The sequence below is a fragment of the Anomaloglossus baeobatrachus genome, chromosome 1, assembly GCF_048569485.1.
Source record: "Anomaloglossus baeobatrachus isolate aAnoBae1 chromosome 1, aAnoBae1.hap1, whole genome shotgun sequence".
Lineage (NCBI taxonomy): Eukaryota > Metazoa > Chordata > Amphibia > Anura > Aromobatidae > Anomaloglossus > Anomaloglossus baeobatrachus.
Genome location: NC_134353.1, coordinates 191,541,947 through 191,564,634, shown reverse-complemented (window position 1 = coordinate 191,564,634; position 22,688 = coordinate 191,541,947). Strand labels below are relative to the sequence as shown.

Below are 22,688 nucleotides of genomic sequence, written 5' to 3'. Positions count from 1 at the left end.
TTTCCTGCCCCTGCTACACCGGAAGAAAGTAGTTTTCACACCCTAGACGTCAGGGAAACCGTTCTCACCTATATCGCTAGGACAGCCCCTTGGGAGACAGGATAGGGCTTTGTTTATTGCCTTTCAGGGTTCCAGGCGAGGTCGCCAGGTGACGAAGCATACCTTAGCCCGATGGATGAGGGATGCTATTTCCATGGCATATACGGTGAAGCAAGAACCTCTGCCTTCCTCTGTACAGGCTCATTCTACTAGGGCGATGGCCTCCTCTTGGGCTGTCATGGCGGTTGTCTCCATCGACAGTATTTGTAACACTGCGACCTGGTCCTCTCCTTCTACCTTTTACAAACACTACCGGCTGGACCTCTCTTCTCTTCCTCTTCTTCCTCTGACCTTGCGTTCGGGAGATTGGTCCTTCGAACAGTTCTCCCTCCTTAGGTGTATATTCTCTCTAAGTCTCTTGTGGGTGCTGTCGTGGCGAAAGGAAAAGACTAAATTACTTACCAGTAATGGGATTTTCCAGAGTCCACGACAGCACTCCTTACACCCCTACCTTTCTTTTTTCTTTTCACCCTTCGGTGTCCTTGGTGTTTTCTTTAATTGTTTACTAATCCATGGCGGTTCCTCTCACGTTCTCTGCAACCAACTGATGGGGGAGGGGGACCACCCCTTTTTTATCTGTAGGGTTCCTGTCCTGAAGGGGGCGGATCCCTCTCTCGTGGGTGCTGTCGTGGACTCTGGAAAACACCCCATTACCGGTAAGTAATTTAGTCTTTTGCGTTTCATTTGGAAATCAAGGTCCCAGAGTCTGGAGGAAGAGTGGAGAGGCCACAATCCAAGCTGCTTGAGGTCTAGTGAGAAGTTTCCACAATCTGTGATTGTTTGGGGAGCCATGCCATCTGCTGGTGTAGGTCCACTGAGTTTATCAAGACCAAAGTCAGCACAGCCGTCTACCAAGAAATTTTAGTATAAGAAAAATAGGAATGTACAGCAGATTTATGGATATAATCAAAAAACACGTAACTAGTGGGGGAGCTAAAGGGGCCTACCAAAGAACATGAGGAAAATTGTAGAAGAAAGGGGTAGGCAAAAGAAGCTGTCAGCCCAAAATAACAAAATATAAGAACAATAATGTAATTAATTGTGCAACCATTAAAACCACATTAAAACCAATAACACACCATCAAGCTATAGGGAAAAAAACACCTGACAGAAAAACATTAGACATCAGACACTAATAAAGGGAAATAACAATATAAGTCATCAAAGATAGACAATGTAAACATGTTCAAAGCAACGAATAAGCTATTATAAATGGTATTCACAATCAGGTGAAATAGACCTGGGAACAAACCTAGATGGTACATGAGAAGCAAGGTACTGAGGTCACAATAATCCCAAGAGATTCCAACCGGTTCCATATTAAACCAAAGTTCCCTGTAAAAATACCAGTTGACCTTATCTGCAGCCCCAAGCATGGTGTGCAAGAAAGATCACCCACCCAACGCGTGTCGCTACAAGAGCGTCATCCGCTCCCCTGCAGTCAGGAGATGGCACCTTCACACCTGAGACACACGGAGCAGTTTGTGCACAAGGAGTCTGCCGCAATCCCTGTGGACAGGTGCAGAAGTCTCAATCAGAGTTAGGGTATGTGCACATGATCAGCGTTCATAGCATTTTGGACGCAGCCGTCTTCAGCTGCTTCCAAAACTGCAATGTACAGTACAAGCACAGTGGATGGGATTTCTAGAAATCCTGTGCCCATTGTGCTTGTTTTTCCCGCAGCGGAGGAGACTCGTGGGCACGGGCCGCTGTGTTCTCCTGCGGAGGAGACTTGTGGGCACGGGCCGCTGTGTTCTCCTGCGGAGGAGACTTGTGGGCACGGGCCGCTGTGTTCTCCTGCGGAGGAGACTTGTGGGCACGGGCCGCTGTGTTCTCCTGCGGAGGAGACTTGTGGGCACGGGCCGCTGTGTTCTCCTGCGGAGACTTGTGGGCACGGGCCGCTGTGTTCTCCTGCGGAGGAGACTTGTGGGCACGGGCCGCTGTGTTCTCCTGCGGAGGAGACTCGTGGGCACGGGCTGCTGTGTTCTCCTGCGGAGGAGACTCGTGGGCACGGGCCGCTGTGTTCTCCTGCGGAGGAGACTTGTGGGCACGGGCCGCTGTGTTCTCCTGCGGAGGAGACTCGTGGGCACGGGCTGCTGTGTTCTCCTGCGGAGGAGACTCGTGGGCACGGGCCGCTGTGTTCTCCTGCGGAGGAGACTTGTGGGCACGGGCCACTGTGTTCTCCTGCGGAGGAGACTCGTGGGCACGGGCTGCTGTGTTCTCCTGCGGAGGAGACTCGTAGTCCCGCTGAGTCCAGGAGGAGACAGTGAGTCCTGATCGTGTGCACATACCCTTACAGAAATCGTCTGTTTGCAGTGAGTGCCTCAAAAGGTTGTACAAAATTAAGGCACCATCATTTTTTTTCTTTTTTTTTTTTTTTTCTTTTTTAGTTCTGTTAAATCAAAATTGAAAAGCAATGTCTGATTTTCATCAGGTGATATTAAGAAAATACAGAAGGGTTTCAACAATTTAGTGTACATCTGAATATAATGGCTTTGGTTTGGTTCTGTCAGAATTTCCGTAATGTTTGATGGTAAGATATCCCATGACGAGAGCAGGAAAATGTGGGAAAACGTCTGCTTCATGGGACCTAAAAGGGAAGCCAGCAATATTTGTAATGAATAGGGCCGGTTCTATTGCTCACCGGACGGACAAACATGTGGGACCGAGCCAGAAAGAGCACAGTGTAGGTTGGGGTCTCCTTATGCTGGAGCAGCCATGTTTCCGGAGAAAAAGAAGCTTGATCATAATGAAATACAACCTGCTCCGTCCTTCTTTTTCGCCTCTCCTGCATGTACTTTATCCCTTTCCCCGCTAGCCTTGATGTTTTAGTGACTCTTTCTCTCCCCACGTAGAGCTCTGAAGCCTGTCCTTGTATCTGCCTCCCATTGACACTTCTAGGCACTTTTCCTGATTTTTGTGGACCACACGCAGCGGGCTTTTTTGTGTGTTTTTTAAAGAGATCTAAATGAAAAACTGTTGCCTATAGCAATCAATCAGACATTCAGATTGGAGCAAGGTCATCCAGACCGGAGCGTTGGGGAGACCAGGCAACTACGTTATTGGTGTGGGGGTCTCGCAACTCTCATCCACAAATTAATCTTGGGGCTAAGAAGACCCTGATATGCTGAAATCTAGTGCTCTGTTATTCTGTTCTTATAGGACAGTCATGGCGAACCTTTTACAGGCCGAGTGCCCAAACTGTAGTTCTAAACCCATTTTTTTTTCCGAAGTGACAACCAATCCTATTATGTAAATAATTGATTTTAACCTTACCTTTGCAGTCTTCTCTTCTCTTCAGCAGGGGGCATCACACTCATGCGTGCTTACCACACATTGGAGATGAGCCCCTGCCCTTTCCAGACACAGCAGTTGGATTGATCTTTCTGGAAATAAATTGCGGCATATTAGACAGAGATTTTAGCCTGGTATGCAATCAGATGTCACCCTGTAATCAACATCTACATTTCAATGTCTGAAGATCTTGAAATCCCATAAAGACGTACGAGTTGCTATTCTCCCCTTTCATTGTGTAGTTATGTCCCTTTCCTGGCCACTTCCTGGTAAACATGTCCCCCATCCTGATATATATTTCCTACATTCTGGTATATTTGTCCACATCATGGCCCCATCCTGGTAAATGTACCCCATCTTGGTAAATGTATCCCATCCTGGCATGTTCCCCCATGCTGTTAAATGACCCCATCCTGGTAAATGTACCCCATCCTGGTAAATGTATCCCATCCTGGCATGTTCCCCCATGCTGTTAAATGACCCCATCCTGGTAAATGTACCCCATCCTGGTAAATGTATCCCATCCTGGCATGTTCCCCCATGCTGTTAAATGACCCCATCCTGGTAAATGTACGCCATCCTGGCATGTTCCCCCATGCTGTTAAATGACCCCATCCTGGTAAATGTACCTCATCCAGGCATGTTCCCTTATCCTGGTAAATGTACCCCATCCTGATAAATGTCACCCTTCCTGCTAAATGTTCCCCATCCTGGCATTTTTCCTCATCCTGGCATGTTCATGTACCCCCATCCTGGCATGTTTCCCCCACATCCTTTTATGTTTCCCCCCATTCTGGTAAATGTATCCCCCATTCTGGTAAATGTATCCCCCATTCTGGTAAATGTATCCCCCATTCTGGTAAATGTATCCCCCATACTGGTAAATGTACCCCTTCCTGGCATGTTTCCCTTCCTGCTAAATGTACCCCATCCTGGCATGATTTCCCCCATCCTTATAGTCATGTTTACCCCCATCCTTATAGTCATGTTTACCCCCATCCTTGCAGCCATGTGTCCCCCATCTTTGCAGCCATGTTTCCCCCATCTTTGCAGCCATGTTTCCCCCATCTTTGCACGTTTCTCTCCATCTTTGCACGTTTCTCTCCATCTTTGCAGCCATGTTTTCCCCGTGCTCTGTTTGCCCCGTGCTCTGTTTGTATATGCCCCATGCTCCCCCCGTGCTAGCTCTGTCCCCCGTGCTCCCCATGTTCCCCCCGTGCTGGCTCTGTCCCCCGTGCTCCCCATGTGTCCCCCATGTAGGCTCTGTCCCCCGTGCTCCAATGTTTCCCCCGTGCTCCCCATGTGTCCTCCGTGCGCTCCATGTTTGCCCCGTGCTGGCTCTGTCCCCCGTGCGCTCCATGTTTCCCCCATGCTCCCATGTTTCCCCCGTGCGCTCCATGTTTCCCCCATGCTCCCATGTGTCCCCCCGTGCGCTCCATGTGTCCCCCGTGCTCCCCATGTGTCCCCCGTGCGCTCCATGTTTGCCCCGTGCTGGCTCTGTCCCCCGTGCGCTCCATGTTTCTCCCGTGCGCTCCATGTTTCCCCCATGCTCCCATGTTTCCCCCGTGCGCTCCATGTTTCCCCCGTGCGCTCCATGTTTCCCCCGTGCAGGCTCTGTCCCCCATGTGTCCCCCGTGCGCTCCATGTTTCCCCCGTGCAGGCTCTGTCCCCCATGTGTCCCCCGTGCGCTCCATGTTTCCCCCGTGCAGGCTCTGTCCCCCATGTGTCCCCCGTGCGCTGCATGTTTCCCCCGTGCAGGCTCTGTCCCCCATGTGTCCCCCGTGCAGGCTCTGTCCCCCATGTGTCCCCCATGCAGGCTCTGTCCCCCATGTGTCCCCCGTGCAGGCTCTGTCCCCCGTGCGCTGCATGTTTCCCCCGTGCAGGCTCTGTCCCCCATGTGTCCCCCGTGCAGGCTCTGTCCCCCATGTGTCCCCCGTGCGCTGCATGTTTCCCCCGTGCAGGCTCTGTCCCCCATGTGTCCCCCGTGCGCTGCATGTTTCCCCCGTGCAGGCTCTGTCCCCCATGTGTCCCCCGTGCGCTGCATGTGTCCCCCGTGCAGGCTCTGTCCCCCATGTGTCCCCCGTGCGCTGCATGTTTCCCCCGTGCAGGCTCTGTCCCCCATGTGTCCCCCGTGCGCTGCATGTTTCCCCCGTGCAGGCTCTGTCCCCCATGTGTCCCCCGTGCGCTGCATGTGTCCCCCGTGCAGGCTCTGTCCCCCATGTGTCCCCCGTGCGCTGCATGTTTCCCCCGTGCAGGCTCTGTCCCCCCCACATCTTGGCACAGCCGCACAGAGGCTAAAAATAAAAAAAAGAAACTCACCTTCTGGCCCCCACTCCTCCACTGCTGCGTCCTCAGTCACTTCAGTTCCCGCGCGGCCACAAGACACCGGCGCCGCCTACTGACGCTCCTCCGTCTCCTAGGCAACAGGTCTGCAGCCCAGGAGAGGAGGAGTGTCAGAGCGAGGAGAAATGTCTCCTCTGCTAAACACCAGTTTGAGCTGCCGGCGCGACCACACCAGCAGATCAAACTGGCGCAGTGTGGCGACAGCGCACGTGCCAGCACAAACGGCTCTGCGTGCCCTGTCTGGCACGCGTGCCATAGGTTCGCCATCACTGTTATAGGAGATGCAGAGGTGTGACAGTAGCGTACTCCCCTCTCCCTAGTAATAATACTTGCACAGTCAGCAGAACTTAACGGCTACAGTTTCTAAGGTTTACGGCCGGCTTAGATGTCCTGCACACGGCAGTACGGCCGGCTTAGATGTCCTGCACACGGCAGTACGGCCGGCTTAGATGTCCTTCACACGGCAGTACGGCCGGCTTAGATGTCCTGCACACGGCAGTACGGCCGGCTTAGATGTCCTGCACACGGCAGTACGGCCGGCTTAGATGTCCTTCACACGGCAGTACGGCCGTCTTAGATGTCCTTCACACGGCAGTACGGCCGTCTTAGATGTCCTGCACACGGCAGTACGGCCGGCTTAGATGTCCTGCACACGGCAGTACGGCCGGCTTAGATGTCCTGCACACGGCAGTACGGCCGGCTTAGATGTCCTGCACACGGCAGTACGGCCGGCTTAGATGTCCTTCACACGGCAGTACGGCCGGCTTAGATGTCCTGCACACGGCAGTACGGCCGGCTTAGATGTCCTGCACACGGCAGTACGGCCGGCTTAGATGTCCTGCACACGGCAGTACGGCCGGCTTAGATGTCCTGCACACGGCAGTACGGCCGGCTTAGATGTCCTGCACACGGCAGTACGGCCGGCTTAGATGTCCTGCACACGGCAGTACGGCCGGCTTAGATGTCCTGCACACGGCAGTACGGCCGGCTTAGATGTCCTGCACACGGCAGTACGGCCGGCTTAGATGTCCTGCACACGGCAGTACGGCCGGCTTAGATGTCCTGCACACGGCAGTACGGCCGGCTTAGATGTCCTGCACACGGCAGTACGGCCGGCTTAGATGTCCTGCACACGGCAGTACGGCCGGCTTAGATGTCCTGCACACGGCAGTACGGCCGGCTTAGATGTCCTGCACACGGCAGTACGGCCGGCTTAGATGTCCTGCACACGGCAGTACGGCCGGCTTAATGTCCTGCACACGGCAGTACGGCCGGCTTAATGTCCTGCACACGGCAGTACGGCCGGCTTAATGTCCTGCACACGGCAGTACGGCCGGCTTAATGTCCTGCACACGGCAGTACGGCCGGCTTAGATGTCCTGCACACGGCAGTACGGCCGGCTTAATGTCCTGCACACGGCAGTACGGCCGGCTTAATGTCCTGCACACGGCAGTACGGCCGGCTTAGATGTCCTGCACACGGCAGTACGGCCGGCTTAGATGTCCTGCACACGGCAGTACGGCCGGCTTAATGTCCTGCACACGGCAGTACGGCCGGCTTAATGTCCTGCACACGGCAGTACGGCCGGCTTAATGTCCTGCACACGGCAGTACGGCCGGCTTAGATGTCCTGCACACGGCAGTACGGCCGGCTTAGATGTCCTGCACACGGCAGTACGGCCGGCTTAATGTCCTGCACACGGCAGTACGGCCGGCTTAATGTCCTGCACACGGCAGTACGGCCGGCTTAGATGTCCTGCACACGGCAGTACGGCCGGCTTAGATGTCCTGCACACGGCAGTACGGCCGGCTTAAATGTCCTGCACACGGCAGTATGGCCGGCTTAGATGTCCTGCACACGGCAGTACAGCCGGCTTTTGCAGCTTTGTCAGGTCTTTGTGGTTTATCTGTGGCTTGTGTATGCATGCGGATAAGTCTACTGGCGTCCTGCTCCGGATGCTGCGCACCTTATTACTGAGTGGTTACGGGGAGCAGTGCTTCTGGGGATAACTGAAGTTTAATTTTTTTTTTTTTTTTTAACCTGTTGTAATAACCTGGAGGTTACACATAGGTAGTCAAGCACATATACATATAACTCCAGTCTGTGACCGTTCCCCCGTAGTGGGCGCTGACACCCCACACTTCCCGTGACTGCGCGGACATGGCAGGCAGCGAGGCTGTGTAGGAGTTGTGTTTCGGGGCCGATCTGGAGCTCTATGGAGGAGCAGCTGCACCATTTCAGGAGCTGTTGCAGGATCTCGGAGAGCACAATTACACGGGGCTGTTCATGTAAAACTGCCGTCTCTTAACTACTTAATTGGTATGGAAAATATCCAAGCTGGAAATTGTTGGGAGGCTGAACGCGATGTGTCAGCGAGGGATTTTTCTCTTCCTTTGCGCTTCATGTGATGTGACTTTTATCTCCCCCATCTTTTATATCTCAATTTTCAATATATATTTTTTTCAACAAAAGGATAAAGTTGACTATGCCCAAAAATGTATTTAGCTGTAGCCCACTTAAGCATCCTGTCCATGGAGACTGTGGCACGCGGAGTTGTATTACATAATGTGCCGCCATACAGTGCTCCGCTATGTGCTGTATGTATGGAGCTGGTCTCTAGGAGAATACACCAATACTGTAGAGTATCATCCATAAAGCCCACACATCACAGTGGAGTCCTACCATCTGTATGATCAGGCCGCTGTATACTCCTGAGGATCTAGGGTCATGGACCCGTGTGAGAAGTTAAACTAGTTCCATATCACATTATTTTTGGCTCTTGCTCTTTGATGTGTCGGTGCCTAAAGTTTCTCATTAACTGCTTTTCACTTTCTCCGCTCATCAGATACATGGTCATGGCTGTCCACTATGCGCCTGATGTTCCCACACGGTATGGCCGCATCACTGGGATGTATATATGTCTTTATGCCCTCCTTTGTGATATTTCTGTCTTTGTTTTGCAGATTGATGTGTGAAACTGTCCGATATGAAAGGCACGAGGCTAATGAAGTCTTATACTAGTAAGTGGCATTTGTCGTCCTTCTGCAGTATGTCGGGCTTCATATCAGGATTTGTTCTTTTCTCCATTGTACAGTTCTGGGAATTTATGTTTTGCACATTCCCTTTTCTCAGTGATAAGTGATAAGCCAGGAATGTGAAGTATTTGTATGATACCGAGACATAGCCCACATTACACGCGTCCAGCCTTTATCTTATCACCGCCATCATATGTACTAGCTGTTACTGGATGGCCACATTTGCAGGGCATCGCCAGTTTCCCCGCTTATTCACCCATCTAAGTCATAGCTACTTATAACAAGCATATAGATAATAATTATCACACCGCGACTTGTCCCCACACCATTAATTACACCGCAGTGCTATGCATCATGTGCTGCAGATATTTATTACACCATGGCCTGTAATAGGGCTGTAAAAGCCTTATATAGTCACCACCATTTCAACAAACTTTGCATATATCAATAATATAGGAGACTTGTATTACATCTTTTCAGAGAAATTAGCTTTTTTCTCCACTTATGATCACCTTTTTATTTTCCCTGCCTCCTAAACGTCTCATACACCTGAAAAATAGCTCAAATCCATCTTGGAGTGACCAAATACCGAGCTCACTATCACCAAGTGTCAGCTTACAGCTCCTATTAAACTCTATGGAGAAGAGAGAGGGAGTTTGGGGCACTCGGCACAGTGAGAGACCAGGCGGTCTTTGGCAGAGAGGGGAGGGGCCGGGCGGTCTTGGGCAGAGGGGGGAGGGGCCGGGCGGTCTTGGGCAGAGGGGGGAGGGGCCGGGCGGTCTTGGGCAGAGGGGGGAGGGGCCGGGCGGTCTTGGGCAGAGGGGGGAGGGGCCGGGCGGTCTTGGGCAGAGGGGGGAGGGGCCGGGCGGTCTTGGGCAGAGGGGGGAGGGGCCGGGCGGTCATAGCTTTTTAAATGTAAGACACAAGTCATATGATAAAAAAAAATCACCCCTCAAGTGTTCTTTGAAGGGAACCGGTCACCAGGTTTTTGGTATCCCACCTGAGAGCAGCATGATGTAGGGGCACAGACCCTGACTCCAGCGATGTGTCACTTACTGGGCTGCTTGCTGTCGTGTTGCTAAAATAATTGTTTTATTTGATGCACATCTACAGTTCTCTGATGCTGATCTCTGTATAACCCAGTCTACACCACTGATTGGCAGCTTTCTGCCTGTGCACAATGTCCACAGAGAAATGCCAATCTGTGGATGTGGCAGAGTTTTAAACATCTTATGAATATGGAGGACTACATTGCAGCAGATTTACTAGTCCTCCAGTGATGATCTCTTGCTGATAAAGCACTGATTTTATCAAGATTATAGAAAGAAGCCCGGTAATTGACGGCCCCTACATTAGGCAGCTCTCGCATTAGGTGGCAAAAACCTAGTGATGGATTCCCTGTAACATTGAAGGCACTTTCCTTGGATATGTCATCAGTTTGTCCATATTCTGAGACTCCCATTGATTGAGAAGGATGAGGCCGCAGCATTCACTATGTAGGCTCTCTGTCCTCTAGCTGTGCCAGGCTTCGATTATTTTGTCCACGTGACTATATGCTATCACATTCCAGCATCAGACCTATGGGGAAGGCATAGTCCGTTATTACATGACTGCACGGTGAATAGAGGGGGCTGGCATTGTGACCTGGTGTCTGACTGTGCCCGTCCTCGCCTATTGTCAGATCGTGCTCAGGCATGACAGTGAATTGTTAGAAGCTGCCTGTATAATACCATCTCCTGCTCCTCACAGCTCTGTGCCTGTGGCGTACGCTATGAGGATGGGCAGAGGTGGCAGCGCCATGTTAATCAGCATTTTAGCAGGGTATTCAGTTTCACATCTATCTAAATAAGTCATCTCATAGGTTTTGGATCCGAGCCTGAAAGCTGAAACCACAGAGAGTGGCTGTACATGGTTTACCGATTCCCTGGGGCAGCCGTATCTATTGTCACACCGTGAGCATAGGAAAGGCGGCATGATTAGTACAGCGTGTCCCGGTCACCAGCACATTGGCCATTAATGACGCTCGCCCTGTGCTTTATTTTAGGGAAATTAGCTGGACGTGGAGTTCATGTGAACTGCCTATTGTCTTCTCTAGAAGCGTTCCTTGTGCATGTTACCAAATGCACCCTGGCACTGAGTGCTGCCCGCGGCTGCCCGCCATTACCATTGTGCTGTGGCCCATGCTCGGTTTACTCTTGGGTTAGGGACTCTAGGTACCCTGATTGTGTCCAGGGCTATGTTAGGGTTTCCTCCATCCCATCATCTTGCAGGCAATGGTGCATTTAGGAAATAATTTATATTCTCCTATAATGCATTTTATTCTGTTTTATAAAGTGGTTTTCCAAAATTTTAATATTAATGACCTGTACTCGACATTCATATCACACTTTTGATATCTAGTCCCCAGCACTTGCACTAATAAGCTGAATGTAGGGGCACTGCAAGTGGCAATGCTCCGTACATTATGTGGTGGGCATGAGTGCGCAGTTTGGGCCATCTAGATGATCCCTTTAGGCTCCTAAAAGAAGGGATTTATTGTATGTAAGAATTATTGGCAAACTGGGCTTAAAGGGTAATAAAAGTATGACATGTATGATGAATGTGTCAGCAGAAAATTTAAATTGACTTTTTTTTTTTTTTAAATTAAAAAACAAAAATTGGTAGTCTTTGAATTTTCACAATGGCCACTGGGACTTTTTTTTTTTTTTTTTTTAGACTTTTACCTCCTGTCCTTCCAGGAATAGTTCACAGGAGTTTTGTTATCAGCAGAGGCAGGATGACAGTGACAGGTGACACAGCTGATAACTCAGTATCCACCAATCACAGTCAGCGATGTCACTGTGCCTCCTCCCTTCATGTCACCGTTTGCACATGCTCGTTAGATGATTCAATGTAAATATTAGAGTTAGACTTTGTTCATTGTGGCTATATACATGTTTGACTTTTTTTTTTGTTACAGACTAATTTCCTGTTGTTTCAGGAAGCAAGTGTGTTAAAAATACATGTAACACAAAAACCTTGTTTAAAAATAGCCATTTGCTGATGATGGCTTCCTTTTATGCTGAAATCACACAGCCAGTGTGTCCTGACCTGAACTGAACAGCCCCTTGGGCATATATGAGGCGGAATGATATGTCCAGGAAACCCCCAACCAGTCTGTACATTGCTGTCCATGCTTAGACTGTTACACATCGCCTTTAAAGGGGTTGTCCACTACTCCCATGTAAAATAATATATCCTATATCGGCCTCCTGTGCTGCAGTTCACATTCCCGGGGCTCACGTGATGATGTGATGTCATGCAAGGCTTGCGTCCAGTCACCGCTGGCTCATGGTTCCCCACAACAGACAGGTAGTTGGTTATCAACTACCTTACTGTTAGCAGGTTTTGCTATGGGCCTAAAAACTAATAGATTCCCTTTAAAGGGCTTATCCAGGACTTTTTTTTTTTTTTTTAACCATGCTATATAATAATAATATTTATTCATTTATATAGCGCTGTTAATTCCACAGCGCTTTATATACATCAGCAACACTGTTCCCACTGGGGCTCACAATCTAGAGTCCCTAACCCAATCTGAAGACAGTAGGTTCTAGGGCTTAAACACAGATTTCAGTGAGGAGTGGACCCCATCATTGCTGGGACTACATTGCCTTGTGCCTGGAAGTCCGACATTCACTTCTCCTTTTGTGATTAGTAGCTTACTTTCTATAGACATTATACACAGGGAGCCTGGTGTGGGCGGGGCAGCATTCTCAGCACTGCTGTATTGCTAAGTTTAAAGCCCCTGATTGCGTCAGAACTGCTGCCACCAGTTAACTATGTGATACATTGTTGGATTCACAGTCTCTTTGCCTACATTATGCTGCTCTCAGGTGAGGTAGCAAGTGTTTTTTTTGTTTTTTTGTGTAAACCTACACATTTACAGAAGCCATATGAGCAGTGAGTTATGTATCCATATTGCTGGGTAAACCTCGGCTTCTAGCTAGGGGATATGACTATAATGTAAAAGCTATTTGTAATTATTGTCAAGAACTATTTCTGCAGAGCTCCCAGTGGTTGGCGTAACTCGTAGCCTTGCTGCTTTGCATTTTGAGACCCCTAGTATGACGTAATGTCTCCAGTGAGCAGAATAGACATATAATTAGGAGCCATGTATTCCTGAGTGTGGTGGGGGCAGCATTCACACTATAGGCATCTCCAGCTTAGGACATCACTAGTGGATGACTGTTCTGCCAAAAATTAATGGATCGCTCCAGGAATATCTTTGTTCCCAGGTCTCAAATAGCCAAGATAGATCACTTTTTATGGAGAGCAACCCCCTGACTTCTGAAAACATTATAATCAGGAGCTACCATATCTGTGTAATACGGCATGGGACACCTAAACAACTGATCTAGGCCTTTTTCAGCGTCTTATACACGGGGTGATTTTTGAAGTTCGCAGTATTTTTCTGTAAACGTATGCATCGATTGTGCGATTTTATTGGTCACTCTATTTACGTGTCCTTTCTGTGTCCATTCTGCTTGTTGGATTAGGTGTAATATGATTTCATCAAATGGTTAATGTTGAAGTGGTTTAATCCTGGCTACTTCCGTTTAGGAAACTTTGTGGAATCCTTACCCATGCATCTCTATATCTACTCGTGAGATTAATTCATAGAAGTATAAAATTAGAAATAGTACATGTGAATCACTTTGGTAGCGCAGGTGGGAGAACCTTTGATTGAGGAGTCCATATGTGGACCATTCAGCGCTCTGATATTAACACTGGTTGTACCTCATAATCACAGAAGCATGTTTGGTATAAGCAGGTTTCCTTTTGGTAAGCTCCATTACTATTTTACAGATAGATGCACTGACATCATAGTCAAAATTCAAGTCAGAAGTTGTGTCAAAGACTATTTTCTTTAGGTGGAATCGTGATTGCAAGTTTTTCAGGTTGAAAGTGTTGGAGCCATTCTGACTCCAATTAAGTGTCTGGGATTCATTCTATGGCACAGGTGAAAAATATAGAAATACACAGGCATGGGATCTCCAGAGCTCTTAAGTGAATTTAATGAAGATCATGTTTATTATACTCTTCAGAAATATGGCGTATCATGCATAAATTTAGGTGTTTCTTATATGATAGCAAATGGCAAAATTCATAACTTCATAATAAGTAAAGACACTCCCAGCATCCATCCAACTTAGTCACTCCCCTTAGCAAGTCTTTGTTTCAGTGAGTTCCTGTGAGAATTACCACACCCTATGAGATTGTCAAGCCTGAAGACATTAAGAAAAGTAAAAAAAAAAAAAAAAATAGTGTGCAAATGCAGTCAATGGATGGTTGTGATCTTGAACCCATGTAATGGCAAGTTCAACAGTGATTATGACTAATCCTCATTGAGTAATTGCCATGTAAAGCATTGTCGCATTCTTCCTTCACAATTGGGAGCAGTTGAATCATGGATGTGAACATGTTAGGCGCCATTTGTATAGTATTTCCCTCCTTTTGTCTGGTGTCCATTTGGAGGTGTTCACCCAATGGAGCCACAGAGAACAATGAAACAAATAGAGGCGATATTCACACTGTCTTCTGCATAGCTTTTGGGGGTGTTCTGGCTGAATTTGGGGTTCAGACAAACCCTCAGCTGAACCATAAACTTCAATGATTCAAATCAACTTCTTTTGTGTTTTTGTGTTCCTGAAAGTGTCTGTGTGTCCAGACAAGCACTAAAATGTAGTCTACTAGTTTACTGTCCAAAAAACGTGCAAGTGGAGATCATTGGTCCTTTTATCTCATTGAGCGCTATGGCTTCGCTTGGGGATTCTGTGTAAATCCCTAAAAGGGGCTAAATGAAGTGGGAAAAGGTCCCTTATCAAAGATTCTAAACTATTCTCTTGCAGCCTTGTCTGCTTATTAGATTGGTCCATGTATGATGTTTTTGGGTTGATGATTGGTTGGGTGCAGTTTACATGTTATACAGCTAAGCTACATGGAACCTTGCTCCACACACTTTAGAGCGATCACTTGGCAGGCTACCAGGCTACGTATAGTGTGTGTGTGTGTGTGTGTGTGTGTGTGTGTGTGTGTGTGGTCATCCCAACACTGACTGCTTCCTGTGACGCGTGTAATGATGGCAACATCGGCCATCACCGTGCTGTGACGTGTCATTGGGTAATTCATTCTGTAATGTTTCCTCAGTGACTCAATCATCTTAGTTCTGTGGGGTTGGTCAATATTCACATAAGTTTACGGCAGTAGAATCACAAGAATTCCGTCAACTGTTTCCATTTATGAAGATAGTGTCATGTGTATGGTCAGACAGTAAATTGTGACCTTGCGGTAGACCGCAGAGCGAGGACCAGCAGATCGAGGTCTGGTTTTTCCTTAAATGTGGTCACATTCTTATTATATAAAATCCACAAGCCAGTATTTGACAGCTTACATTGAATGTCATGTATGATGAATTCATTAATGTGGAGCAAGTGCAATAGGGATCTTAGTCACAATCTAATACCTGTCTGTGGGCACTCAAGCATTTGTTTGACCCTACAAACAGTAGATTTCATGCTGAAAAGGTTTACTGCTCCTTCTCAGAGCTTGGCTCACATAAAGTGCTTATGAACACTCAGAATTTGCGTCAGTGAGGCTCCCAGCGCATATGTCAAACATAGCCCGGAAAGCTCCCAGCACATATGTCGAACATAGCAAGGAGAGATCCCAGCACATACATCAAACATAGCCAGGAAAGCTCCCAGCGTATACGTCGAACATAGCCAGGAAAGCTCCCAGCGTATTTGTTGAACATAGCCAGGAAAGCTCCCAGCATATACGTCGAACATAGCAAGGAAAGCTCCCAGCGTATTTGTTGAACATAGCCAGGAAAGCTCCCAGCGTATACGTCGAACATAGCAAGGAAAGCTCCCAGCGTATACGTCGAACATAGCAAGGAAAGCTCCCAGCGTATACGTCGAACATAGCAAGGAAAGCTCCCAGCGTATACGTCGAACATAGCAAGGAAAGCTCCCAGCGTATACGTCGAACATAGCAAGGAAAGCTCCCAGCGTATACGTCGAACATAGCAAGGAAAGCTCCCAGCGTATACGTCGAACATAGCCAGGAAAGCTCCCAGCGTATACGTCGAACATAGCCAGGAAAGCTCCCAGCGTATTTGTTGAACATAGCCAAGAAGGCTCCCAGCATATACGTTGAACATAGCCAGGAAAGCTCCCAGGGCACATTTTGAATGTAGTGGTAGGTCCTCATTGACCCTACAAATATACAAATTTCCTTTTGATCTCCATTGTTTTGATACCTGTTGGTTTACACTTTTTCTAATAACTTTTCTATCCCTATAATGGGATCTAGCAGCCATGTTGGTTCTCCTACCAGCGGGATCCACTGAACCTTTTCTGATTAATAAGCCGAGCTTGACGTCATCATTGGGGTCTGATATATGCCTTGCATCCTACCGGGCCTACTAGTCAGAAGAGTTACAAGCATGGTGGCAAGTGCAGGCCCCGTAACCCCTGGACTAGGGCACAAATTTTACTCCTAACATATACCCCAAATTTTATTTTTGAGATCTAAGATCACGATAGATCTAACCTACATCTGTACTAGATGCAGTGATACATGCAGCACAGTTTGCCTAATGCCTCATTTATAGCACTGGATCCTAATTCATTGCCAGGGCATGTTTTTGTCATCCCAAGAATTTGCGGCTGCAGGATGTACAGGTGACTCATGTAGTGATGTATTCGGAGAGAGCGAGGCTCAGATCTAGCTCATGTCCTCTTTCTAATTGCCTTGGCTGGTATTTCAGTCCTACCCCCAATCCACGTGTCATTATATTCGGCCTCACGTTCGTGGGCCGGCGCGCTGCTTGAACCAGTAAATAGGAAATAACTAGTTAGATCTGCTTGTTTGCTTTCCCACTTGTTTGCTAAATTGCAGCCCACAATCACCTCCAATACCAGATCTTCCATAAGGCACTGGGCATTATTTCCCAGTATAGTATGCAGGATGATCAGTCATCCATTTATAAATGTGGCTTCTCTCGCTCGATCTTTTTACTGAAGGTATTCATATATTTTTTTTTTTTTATTGCTTCATATTTGACAAGTATGAATTAATCATTTTGTGGTTGGAGAATGTGCTAAAAATGTGCCAGAAATATCTCCGCGTGTTGGATTGAGGACAGCAAGTGTGAGTAAAAGACAGGTCTGGTAGGAGTATGTGCCAGCATACAAATGTTTGACGGATCTCTTCTTTCTCCTTGCCCGTTCCAGAAGACAACATGAAAGTCATCCAGCAGGATATTTAATAATGCAAAGGGCTTCTGCAGAAGGGCCGCTCTATTGCTTTTTCACTCTTCCCAAAGGTGTATTATACCTCCTATTAAGCAGGCAGTTGGCAAAGTTGTGCTGGAGCCATGCCAGCCCTGCACTGCAGTAAATCAGGCATTGTTTTCCGATATTTTCTGCAAGATATGAAGTGCTATTGTTTGCTGAGAGTCTACAGGCTCCCATAAATTGATGACGGATGAAGACATCGATTTCTTCGGCACTGTCCAAACATCTTTTGTGCGTTGGGGCCTACTGAATTTCCCTGTCAGACTATGCCCAGGGAGAGGAAGATCAACACCCAAACTTTTTCTTCTCGCCGGAGAGGTTGCTGTGAGAGGTGTCTGGTCGTAGCTTATCCCCACCTCCCCAGTGTAAGCACTTGCAAGCCTTGCTGAAACCAGCGCAATGTATCAAATTCTGATTGTTAGAAGTCCGACAGCCCCCCAAATCATCTCCCAGAGCTTAGCAGTGGTCAGACATATACCGTGTATGGAGCTGGACTTCAAAGTCCTTTAAAACAAAAAAACAAGTTAACGTGCAGTGCCGACAACAAAAGTGAGTACACCCCTATGTGAAAGTGTTCAACTTGTGCCCAAGGTGTCAATTTTGTGTAGCCACCATTATTTTCAAGCACTACCTTAACTCTCTTGGGCATGGAGGTCACTAGCGCTTCACAGGAGCTGCTGGATCCTCTTCCATCCTCCATGACAAGATCATGGAGCTGGTGGATGTTAGAGACCTTGTGCTCCTCCACCTTCTGTTTGAGGAGGCCCCACAGATGCTAAATAAGGTTTAGGTCTGGAAATGCTTGGCCAGTGCAGCACCTTTACCCTCAGTGTCTTTAGCAAGGCAGTGATCATCTTGGAGGCGTCTTTGGGGTCGTTATTTTGGAATACAAATTGGAAGGGGATCATGCTCTACTTCAGTGTAACACAGTACATGGCATTCATGGTTCCCTCAATGAACCACACAAGTTGACTGCACGTATACCGCGCCTTCTTTGCACACACTTTTTTTTTTCTCAGCAATTTTACATAACTGTCAAAACCTCACATTTTGTTTGTTTTTTTGTTTTTTTTATGTATACTCTTTCTTTTACGGGTGACTTTTCCAGAAGAAGCTTTTCCAGGCACAGCACCAGGGTTTTCCACAGTCTGTGTCTGGTATTCCAACTTTGGCTCTTTTCTCTTAAGGTTGGTTCATATACTTCTTTTTTTTTTTGTGTCTGTGTGTATAGTTTGTGACCAAAAACACCTTTGTTAATAAAGGCTTTCCGTTCCAGAAAGTGATGGTATGTTCCTATGCAAATTGCGTCTTCAGAGGGAAAGGACCTGAACTCTAGTACCACCTATTGGAAGTAGTAATCCTAAAAGACAATATCGAATGTGAATGTGCCCCTACACATTGACATGAGCCAGCATAACTTTCTCCAACATTGTCCCATCCACATACACTACATGCCCTAGAGAAAATTTGTACTTGGTGAACCCCAGTGATATTCTCCAGTCTTGACACCTTCCTCTAGTTTTTTTTTAAATCAAAGATTAATTCAAGATAATAGGAACTATAATATTAGGAAATCAAGGAGAAAAAAGCCTGTAGGAAAGAGTGCCCCTGAGCTCCTGTGTGGTAGCTGTGCCCCTGAGCTCCTGTGTGGTAGCTGTGCCCCTGAGCTCCTGTGTGGTAGCTGTGCCCCTGAGCTCCTGTGTGGTAGCTGTGCCCCTGAGCTCCTGTGTGGTAGCTGTGCCCCTGAGCTCCTGTGTGGTAGCTGTGCCCCTGAGCTCCTGTGTGGTAGCTGTGCCCCTGAGCTCCTGTGTGGTAGCTGTGCCCCTGAGCTCCTGTGTGGTAGCTGTGCCCCTGAGCTCCTGTGTGGTAGCTGTGCCCCTGAGCTCCTGTGTGGTAGCTGTGCCCCTGAGCTCCTGTGTGGTAGCTGTGCCCCTGAGCTCCTGTGTGGTAGCTGTGCCCCTGAGCTCCTGTGTGGTAGCTGTGCCCCTGAGCTCCTGTGTGGTAGCTGTGCCCCTGAGCTCCTGTGTGGTAGCTGCGCCCCTGAGCTCCTGTGTGGTAGCTGTGCCCCTGAGCTCCTGTGTGGTAGCTGTGCCCCTGAGCTCCTGTGTGGTAGCTGTGCCCCTGAGCTCCTGTGTGGTAGCTGTGCCCCTGAGCTCCTGTGTGGTAGCTGTGCCCCTGAGCTCCTGTGTGGTAGCTGTGCCCCTGAGCTCCTGTGTGGTAGCTGTGCCCCTGAGCTCCTGTGTGGTAGCTGTGCCCCTGAGCTCCTGTGTGGTAACTGTGCCTCTGAGCTCCTGTGTGGTAGCTGTTCCCCTGAGCTCCTGTGTGGTAGCTGTGCCCCTGAGCTCCTGTGTGATAGCTGTGCCCCTGAGCTCCTGTTTGGTAGCTGTGCCCCTGAGCTCCTGTGTGGTAGCTGTGCCCCTGAGCTCCTGTGTGGTAGCTGTGCCCCTGAGCTCCTGTGTGGTAGCTGTGCCCCTGAGCTCCTGTGTGGTAGCTGTGCCCCTGAGCTCCTGTGTGGTAGCTGTGCCCCTGAGCTCCTGTGTGGTAGCTGTGCCCCTGAGCTCCTGTGTGGTAGCTGTGCCCCTGAGCTCCTGTGTGGTAGCTGTTCCCCTGAGCTCCTGTGTGGTAGCTGTGCCCCTGCGCTCCTGTGTGGTAGCTGTGCCCCTGCGCTCCTGTGTGGTAGCTGTGCCCCTGCGCTCCTGTGTGGTAGCTGTGCCCCTGCGCTCCTGTGTGGTAGCTGTGCCCCTGAGCTCCTGTGTGGTAGCTGTGCCCCTGAGCTCCTGTGTGGTAGCTGTGCCCCTGAGCTCCTGTGTGGTAGCTGTGCCCCTGCGCTCCGGTGTGGTAGCTGCGCCCCTGAGCTCCGGTGTGGTAGCTGCGCCCCTGAGCTCCGGTGTGGTAGCTGCGCCCCTGAGCTCCGGTGTGGTAGCTGCGCCCCTGAGCTCCGGTGTGGTAGCTGCGCCCCTGAGCTCCTGTGTGGTAGCTGCGCCCCTGAGCTCCTGTGTGGTAGCTGCGCCCCTGAGCTCCTGTGTGGTAGCTGCGCCCCTGAGCTCCTGTGTGGTAGCTGCGCCCCTGAGCTCCTGTGTGGTAGCTGCGCCCCTGAGCTCCTGTGTGGTAGCTGCGCCCCTGAGCTCCTGTGTGGTAGCTGCGCCCCTGAGCTCCTGTGTGGTAGCTGCGCCCCTGAGCTCCTGTGTGGTAGCTGCGCCCCTGAGCTCCTGTGTGGTAGCTGTTCCCCTGAGCTCCTGTGTGGTAGCTGTGCCCCTGCGCTCCTGTGTGGTAGCTGTGCCCCTGCGCTCCTGTGTGGTAGCTGTGCCCCTGAGCTCCTGTGTGGTAGCTGTGCCCCTGAGCTCCTGTGTGGTAGCTGTGCCCCTGAGCTCCGGTGTGGTAGCTGCGCCCCTGAGCTCCGGTGTGGTAGCTGCGCCCCTGAGCTCCGGTGTGGTAGCTGCGCCCCTGAGCTCCTGTGTGGTAGCTGCGCCCCTGAGCTCCTGTGTGGTAGCTGCGCCCCTGAGCTCCTGTGTGGTAGCTGCACCCCTGAGCTCCTGTGTGGTAGCTGTGCCCCTGAGCTCCTGTGTGGTAGCTGTTCCCCTGAGCTCCTGTGTGGTAGCTGTGCCCCTGCGCTCCTGTGTGGTAGCTGTGCCCCTGAGCTCCTGTGTGGTAGCTGTGCCTCTGAGCTCCTGTGTGGTAGCTGCGCCCCTGAGCTCCTGTGTGGTAGCTGTGCCCCTGAGCTCCTGTGTGGTAGCTGTGCCTCTGAGCTCCTGTGTGGTAGCTGTGCCCCTGAGCTCCTGTGTGGTAGCTGTGCCCCTGAGCTCCTGTGTGGTAGCTGTGCCCCTGAGCTCCTGTGTGGTAGCTGTGCCTCTGAGCTCCTGTGTGGTAGCTGTGCCCCTGAGCTCCTGTGTGGTAGCTGTGCCCCTGCGCTCCTGTGTGGTAGCTGTGCCCCTGAGCTCCTGTGTGGTAGCTGTGCCCCTGAGCTCCTGTGTGGTAGCTGTGCCTCTGAGCTCCTGTGTGGTAGCTGTGCCCCTGAGCTCCTGTGTGGTAGCTGTGCCCCTGAGCTCCTGTGTGGTAGCTGCGCCCCTGAGCTCCTGTGTGGTAGCTGTTCCCCTGAGCTCCTGTGTGGTAGCTGTGCCCCTGCGCTCCTGTGTGGTAGCTGTGCCCCTGAGCTCCTGTGTGGTAGCTGTGCCCCTGAGCTCCTGTGTGGTAGCTGCGCCCCTGAGCTCCTGTGTGGTAGCTGTGCCCCTGAGCTCCTGTGTGGTAGCTGTGCCCCTGAGCTCCTGTGTGGTAGCTGTGCCCCTGAGCTCCTGTGTGGTAGCTGCGCCAATACCAGCACCTCTATTTTGTGTAAAAATGTAAATTGTAAAACGTAGACTAAAACAGGACTAAGTACATAGACTGTATTTATAGTATACACTACCGGTGTGTATGTACATAGTATACGGTACTTTTACTAGGAGGGGGAAGCAGTACTCCAGTCATGGGTCACACTCTGAAGCCCCAGTTAAACAAAACAATTACACCTCCTAAAGTCATGTGATCACGTTCTGCCATGGAGGACCCTTCTATGCGTTCATTACTCAGTTCTTGTTTTTATTTTTAGTTCCTGTAGAGCAGCTTCTGGGAAATCTGAAAAACATTAAAAACACTTGTTGTTCTGTCTGGTTGCAGCCATAGTACGCCGATGTTTTTATATTACCATGCACACTAGATATAAGCCCTGCAGAGTCCACATATGGTGACAGTCGGATGGAGTGAAATTTTTGTGTATATATAAAATGATGATATTGCCCCTTTCATCTTGCTTTCCCAGCTCTGTTTGTAAATGCATATATGCCAAAGAAAGGGCATAAAATAAAGCCGCATGGCTAGAGGATGCCCAGATCCCCCCCGATCACTGCTATACGATCCCACATCCAGAACGCAGAATGCCGATAATAAAGCAGATGTCGCTTCTCTTGTATCTTGTCATCCAGAGGTCAGATCTTTCTACAAACCTCATACATTGGGGATTTATGAACCTTCAGTAACTGAATCATCAAGCAAAAGGGGCTTTTATTTCCACAGTGAGAGCAGTGGTGCTTGCCGCTAATGACAGGCTTCTTGTGGGCTGATGAACATAATAGTCTGACGATGTCGTCATCCTTTTTGTATCAGCCGGGTCACGTGCCGCAGCAGCCCAGCATGGGTCTCTGGCTACAAGCTAATCGTTCTGAAATGGCTTTTCCAATTCAATCTTGAAAGTAGAATTGCAGGGTGTCTCACGTCTTCATCTCTACTTCTTTTTTTTTTATTTTTACTGTATTTTCGTATTTGTTAAAATGCAGCCTGGCCTGCCATGGTGTGAATATTTCATCAGCTTAACCCATTAATGCCACCCGTTCTTTAGTATATACATGGGCAGGTTGCTTTTTATTCTTTGCTGCATGGTACTGTATTGAATAAAAAAATAGAAAATAAGCCGAGAGGGAATGGAAAAGAGCGAAATAGGGAATGAAAGTGGACAGTGCCTTACAAAAGTATTCAGCCCCCTTGAATTTTTTAAACTTTTTCCACATTTCAGGCTTCAAGCATAAAGATAAAAATGTTAATG

General features: G+C 49.3%; 1 protein-coding gene across 8 annotated transcripts in view; it reads left to right on the top strand.

Annotated features, from left to right (window-relative positions):
- RAPGEF2 (Rap guanine nucleotide exchange factor 2) overlaps nt 1-22,688 on the top strand; it is a 288,204-nt gene that overhangs the window by 105,313 nt on the left and 160,203 nt on the right. For all 8 annotated transcript variants that reach the window (XM_075347428.1, XM_075347417.1, XM_075347422.1 and 5 more), the window contains exon 3: nt 8,700-8,756. In XM_075347428.1, coding sequence (XP_075203543.1) covers nt 8,700-8,756 — 57 coding nt within the window. The remainder of the gene's footprint in view (nt 1-8,699; nt 8,757-22,688) is intronic.